The sequence below is a fragment of the Eupeodes corollae genome, chromosome 2 (assembly GCF_945859685.1).
Source record: "Eupeodes corollae chromosome 2, idEupCoro1.1, whole genome shotgun sequence".
Classification (NCBI taxonomy): Eukaryota; Metazoa; Arthropoda; class Insecta; order Diptera; family Syrphidae; genus Eupeodes; species Eupeodes corollae.
Window position 1 is genome coordinate 81,005,023 of NC_079148.1, and position 6,666 is coordinate 81,011,688.

Below are 6,666 nucleotides of genomic sequence, written 5' to 3' on the forward strand. Positions count from 1 at the left end.
AAATTTCCAGATTATTAAAAAACAGAAGATAGAGAAAAATGTATACAAACTCAGCGAAAGTTCGAAAGAGTCAATGAAAAGATATTTTTGTTATAATTTATTATTTATATTCTGTATATAGTGGTTTTTTGATTGGTTGATTGGGAATGAAAAAAATAAAAAAAGAATTAGAAAATAATCTTTTTGTGGTTGTCAATTAGAAAGTTTTCTATTGTTGTATGTGTTTGACCACTTCTTTTTTAATACTTATTTATTGTGTTTTATTAGGCTCTTTTGGTCTTTTTGTTTTTTGGAATGCGAATAAATAAAAAACTATTCCATTCTTTTACCCAACGTTTCGTAAGAATTCCTTACTTCTTCAGGGGATTTTTTTGTTCTTTATTCAATACTTGTATTAAATCTCAAGTACCTTAAAATTAACCTATGATATAAATGTCTTTCTCGTCTAGTTTAATAATTTATTTTTTTTTGCTTGTTTTATTTTATGTTGTATTTGTTATTTATTTTAAATTTGTGTCAGTGCTGTCGGGAGGATATAATATGGAGTTTTAAACAATTATAATGTGATTTAATACTTGTAGTATTGAAAAATTGACGTGTTTTCACGCATACATAGACACACTTCCTGAGGTTTTTGGGGAAATTTAATAAATAAGAGGAGAAATTACACGCACACTATGAAAAAGTTTATGAGGCTGATTTCCGGTTTAGCTTGTAGGCAAACCAAGATGTCTACCGGGGATTTATATCTTTATATAGAGTGTTTTTGATTTATATCTTTACTAGAGTGTTTTTGCTCTGCAACAAAAACACTCTAGTAAAGATATAAATCCTTCGTACGTATCACCCTCCAAAACCCATTTGTTTACATTGTTGTATTTGTAATGTGGACGAATTCAACGAGAAAAATTGACGTGTTTTCACGCATACATAGACACACTTACTGAGGTTTTTGGGGAAATTTAATAAATTAGAGGAGAAATTACACGCATACTATGAAAAAGTTTATGAGGCTGATTTCCGGTTTAGCTTGTAGGCAAACCAAGATGTCTACCGGGGATTTATATCTTTATATAGAGTGTTTTTGCTCTGCAATTCCTTCGTCCTCCTTTTATACCATCTTCTTTATCCCTATTCTTTACTTCGATCTCTTTTTCATGACATAAATGTCTATTTCATCCCTAATTGTCATGTCAGATTGTCAGTGATTAGAATTAGAAAATAGAAGTTGCGTGCGCCGGAAAATAAATAAACATAAAAAACAACTCCAAACAAAAACACAAAACTAAATATAAAATAACTAATTGGACTGGGTGCAAACCAGAGTCCCTAGGTAAGTTGTTCCGCTTGCCTATTCTGACCAGAACTATCGACCTGGGTCTTACCCAGTCCATGTCCCTGGTCAGCATTTTAGGTATTCTCTATAATTTTTCCTAATATTTTTGAATTTTCCTTGCAGGAATGGTGACTCACCTAGCACAACTCTGACCTATCGGTGGCCACAACAACTCCCTATAATTAGAATGACATTTTTTGTAACGTGATTAATTAAATAATTAAGTAATCAAATGACGGACATACATACAAACCCATTTTTAAAAAGCTTTTAAAAGTGACATTTTAGTTCAAGCGAACATTAAAATGTTCGTGAAAATCAATAGTTTAAAATAACGAAAAAATTGAAATAAATGAAAATTTTATTTCAATTTCGGACAAAATCTTAATTATGAATGAAACTAGGTACCATTTTTTTATTAATTCAAGGTAAGTCTAGAAGGCGACAATAATTTTAAACTTTTTACTTAAAAAGGATTTTTTTACAATGCCCTTTTTCTTAAGAATACAAACAACTATTACACTATCTTTAGCCATTTGTCCGTTATTTATTAAAATGGAAGTTGAGGATTGTACTTTCTTAAATTAATTTTGTTACTTTTTTGGTTTAATACATTTATTTAATAAAATTATTCCCTAGAAACTTCCTTTTATATACGCAACAACCTGCCAACATAAACAGATATTATCGTACTCATTCATGTACCTTAATATTGAAACTCTGGACCTATCTACTTCCAAAAGGATAAATACAGAAAAATATTTCACAAATATGTAGATACACATGCATAAATTCTCAATTCTTTTCAATTTTAACACAGTTGTTTTACACTGCGAAATATAAAAGAAAACAAGTCTGAAGCTACTTTTAGAAGGTCAACGTAAACGGTCAACGCGTTGACTCTTTGACGTAAAAAAGACGTCATTTGTAGATCTACAATTAAAAACCACACAATAATTATATAAGTAATATAAATAAATAAAATAAAATAACGTAACGTAACGGCTTACATAAATATTATTTTGTCTAATGGTGTGATAGTCAACGTCTTAAGCATTGACGCTTACGACAGTCAACGCGTTGACCCTTTAAGTTGATTGTTTAATTCTAACTTGAGTCATGCTTAATCCCAATCACGAAACTACTTATGTAAGTCCTTATAATTCAGCTTAGTACACACCAACCTATTAATACTTACTTTTCTACATCACTACCCATCGACTAGGTACCCACATCACAATAAAAAATACAAATTAAAAAAAAAATACCTACGAATGTATTTGCTAATGAAAAATTCAAATCAATGAAGCATTGTATCAAAACTTAAATTTGGAAACGTTGCTTTTAAATTTTCAGATTTCACAAAAATACAAAATCAAATGAATACAATTTTCTGCTAACAAATCTAAAACGCATACAATTAAATGTATTTATATGCATACATTCTATACATTGATAGGTATGAATAAAAAAATCACAGGTAACGTTGGCAACGACTGATTTTTGTTTACATTTGTGTAAGTTATTTTATTTATTTATTCCAATATTTTTATACTTCCAGTCGCTCTTATATTCCACACTTAATTTTCGTACAGGCAGCGCCCCCATGGTCCGCCTTCCGTAACAAAATTTTGTGTTTCATGATAGTACTATACAAAAATTAAAATGGATTTATAAATTAAATAAATCTTTAAATACATTGTTTCTTTTTGAAAGAAATACTTGAATATAAAATTCATCTTATTGCATCAGTCTTTTGCTAGAAATAAATCTGTAACATGATCAAAAACTAAAAACAAAAATGTTACTGATGGATTTCACTGATTGCTATAACCGGCCCCTATGTACATATATGCATGTAGCTATCAGTAAAATTTGAAATGTTTTACTGTTGATCGTTTATAGCAATCAGTGAATTTACGTCATTAAATGTTGTTTGCTTTCGATCATAACATCGAGCTTCGCATCTCAGACAATTTGTTTACTGTTGCTTTCTATTTCTTTTGAATGTATATTTCGAGTACCAAGCAAAAAATTCAAATAACAGACTATGATGGTTTATTAAGCGATAACTAACAGATTTCATGAACATTTTTCGAAACATGCATGCATTTGTTAAACTTATTTTCTTTTTTAAAAACAATCGGTTTTAATTGCTCCGTCCAATTTTTTCATTTCTTGTTTTACAATAATATGAATTCAAAGCTACATATTGCTTTGCTATCAACTGGCTTTGCAAAATTGATTAAATACATTTTTTTTTAAATAATGAAATATTTATTAAATATTCAAATAAATTTTATTATCAGTAACATGTTTGTATGCATGCATACAACTTAGGAACTGTGGAGGTTGGCGTCTTCAAAGGCTGAACTTATTTTTTAAGAAGTTTCTTTGAAAATTTTCGATCGAAAACTTTCATCTACAATTTTGAAACTAACAATATGAACGATGCAATTATATATGTTTTGGTTTCTTTCAAGACCCCTTTAATCGCAGTATTCCGCCTGCCGATTCATTATAAGATGAAGGTTTACTGGAGATTTTGAAAGTATGTATCAACATACAAACATATTAACATTTATGTTGAAATCAGCGATACGTGTTCCATGAAGGTATCGCTTATAAGTATTTGAAGTAATATTAAATCAATCGAAATATAGAAGCCTGAACATTTCACTTGAATTTCAATTTGGGGAACTTAGCTGATTGCTTACATCCACCCAGGCATCTAATTCGTTAAAAAGTATGCCAGTTAAATCCGCTATTTATCGACAGTAATAACCGTCTTTGACTATTAACTTCACAAATGGGCGAAGCCATCAATAAATGTATTTTAATTTGATAGGTGGTAAGAATCATTGAATAGGTAAAACAAAAAAGAAGACAAAATTGGCTCAACTGGTTTGCTTTCGAAGCCTTATGTGTTGTACTTTTATTCGAATATCCATAGGTAACTTATTATTTTATTAAAGGTTTATTACGGAATCGTCTTAAATTATAATGTGAACTACACTAATGCATACAACCTCCTCATTAGTGTTTTCATTTAATGAAAACAATTATGTATAGAATTTACTACCCAGTTCATTCTTCAAATGAGCTCGAATGATCATTCTTCATCATTTTTTCCTGACTCTCTGTCCATGCTTTGGCAATCATTTGCTTTGTCTGGGCATTTCCGCTCTGAAACATTCGCTTCATAAGGTTTACAATAGCATCATCGCCTTTCATGTCGTTTTTCATATCTGCGTCTTGCTTGTCTTTCAGACGTTTTTCAATAAGGGTCAAATGCGACCAAGATTTCGCTTCTTCTGTTTTCTTCATGTAAATAGCCACAATGCCGATTTTTATTTTGCGATAGCTTTTACCTACATCGATTGGATGCAGTAGGTTATTTATAGTGAGACTATAATCTTTGTTGTTCAGATTTTGCACGTGCAAAACCATTGATTTGTCGGTGAAGGTAACATTGACATCGGCTTCGGTTAGATTTTGGACACCGTCCAATGTCACAAACAGTTTAACGAATTTATCACTTTGATCCCAAGCATACTCGTTCAACTCCACAAGATATCTATAAAGATATAATATTTACCATATTTATCAACCTTTAAACAATTCTAACAAAGGTTTGCTTACTTTTTTGGTAAGGGTCCTCCTTGCGAGGGATTTGATTCATTGCAAGAGATTTTGGTTGGATTCGCAGGTTTCTCTATAGCAGCTTTAGCTTTGATTTCAATGTTTACAATTTCAGTCTCTATGCGGTGCTTTTCAACCATGAGAACATTTTTAACACGCTGCCTATTACTCTGTGCCAAAAATTTGGTGATTTCTTCGACATCTAATTTCAACTGCGTTTCACCGAAAGAAAAATCTTTGTTTCAGTAATATTTCACACAAAACAATGAAACTAAAATCTTACCTCTTCAAGAGACATTTTAATTAAATTTCAATTTTATTTTAACTTGTAAGGCAATTATTGATGATTAAATAGTAAATATTGAACGAATTGATTTATAAAAAACCGCAGTTTTTACAAATAAAAAATAAAATTTTAAATTAGCACTTTGGCACGCTCAGCTCAGTTGTCAGTCAGCCTTCCAGAATGTTCAGAATCAGTCACATTTACTTCATTACTGCAAAGACCTATTCACAATAGCATTTTAAATGTCAATTATTTAACGTGTTTTCAGGTATTAAGATCCGTTCGCTTACATCTAATTTAATTGTTTTCTATGAGCAACAAAGCATATATACCGCGTTTACAAGGAGAATTGAATCAGGATTTAGTGCCGAATAGACCTGGATCGGATCGAAATAGGATAACTCGATTCAATCGAATCGAAAATTTGTTTGCAAACCTGAATCGGGGAATCGAGTTATTGGTGTGTGAGGTTTTGCTTGAGTGCGTGCGATAAGTTTTTTCCCTCTTGATATTTGATATTTTTGGTTTTAACCTGAATTTAATTTGGCGCTCGTCTTTGTATTAAGAGCATTGTTAGAAAATTTGAAATTTATTGCACGTAGCAGTACGCACACAAATAAAACCCAAATGTCATTTCGATTCCTCGATTCAGTGCCACCATATACCTTCGCATACAACTTCGCGTTCTGTCAATGGACTCTTACGAGGCAATATAAAATGTTACCTCAGGCTTTATTTATTGTTTATCAATTCATAGTTTAAAAAAAAAAAATGCAATAGTATTTCATTTCTGCTTTGACCTATTGTAAAACGTCAAATTAATGCGTTGATATACTATAGCAGAGCGAGAGTTAAAAGACGCGTGTTTATTTGAAGAAAGTAGAAACAAGAGGTTTTATTAAAATAACGAACATAACGAAAGTTACGTAAAATGAATAAATAAATAGATCATAGGGTGTGTCTAACACTCCTCCTTAAGCTGGAATTCATTAGTGAATAACCATCTGGTATCAAAATGTTTCGAGCATGGTTCTGTCCAGCGGCTTCGTGAGTGCATCGGCTGTTGGTCCATGCTGACGTAATTTAGTTGTATTTCACCTGCAGCTAGAGTGTCTTGTATGAAGTGATGACGGATGTCGATGTGCTTCGTTTTCGGATGGAATCCATTGTTTAAGGCAATTGAAGTGGCACTTTGATTGTCACAGTTATTGAGCAATCCCACCATATAGCCTCTTGTAGGGTTGCTGATAATGCAATGTATTCAGCTTCGCAAGACGAGAGCGCAACTGTTTGTTTGTTGCTGGTTAGTGGAGGGGAGAGGAGCGTGGAAAAGGATAAGTCGATAAGGCGGGGAAGCTACCATACCGGGACAGGAACATCTGGAAAAGGAAAGAGGAACGCC

The 6,666-nt window shown here is 31.8% G+C and overlaps 1 protein-coding gene and 1 long non-coding RNA gene across 2 annotated transcripts; one reads left to right on the forward strand and one right to left on the reverse strand.

Moving 5' to 3' along the window:
• The first annotated feature begins 807 nt into the window (after window positions 1-807).
• On the forward strand, window positions 808-1,706 carry LOC129947099 (uncharacterized). The gene is made up of 2 exons (XR_008781685.1): window positions 808-1,333; window positions 1,460-1,706. It is a non-coding gene; the product is annotated as an uncharacterized LOC129947099 (long non-coding RNA).
• Window positions 1,707-4,233: 2,527 nt separating this feature from the next.
• On the reverse strand, window positions 4,234-5,449 carry LOC129947748 (calcyclin-binding protein). The gene is made up of 3 exons (XM_056058429.1): window positions 5,262-5,449; window positions 4,979-5,190; window positions 4,234-4,913 (listed from the first exon to the last, which is right to left on the reverse strand). Exons 1-3 carry the CDS (start codon window positions 5,274-5,276, stop codon window positions 4,424-4,426), a joined length of 717 nt encoding a protein of 238 aa, XP_055914404.1. The 5' UTR covers window positions 5,277-5,449; the 3' UTR covers window positions 4,234-4,423.
• Window positions 5,450-6,666: the final 1,217 nt, after the last annotated feature.

What these genes read in the sequence shown, in the direction of transcription:
- LOC129947748 (XM_056058429.1), bottom strand. An exon ending in GGAGGACCCTTACCAAAAAA is followed by an intron (nt 4,914 to 4,978) that starts GTAAGCAAACCT and finishes ATATCTTTATAG; the next exon opens with ATATCTTGTGGAGTTGAACG.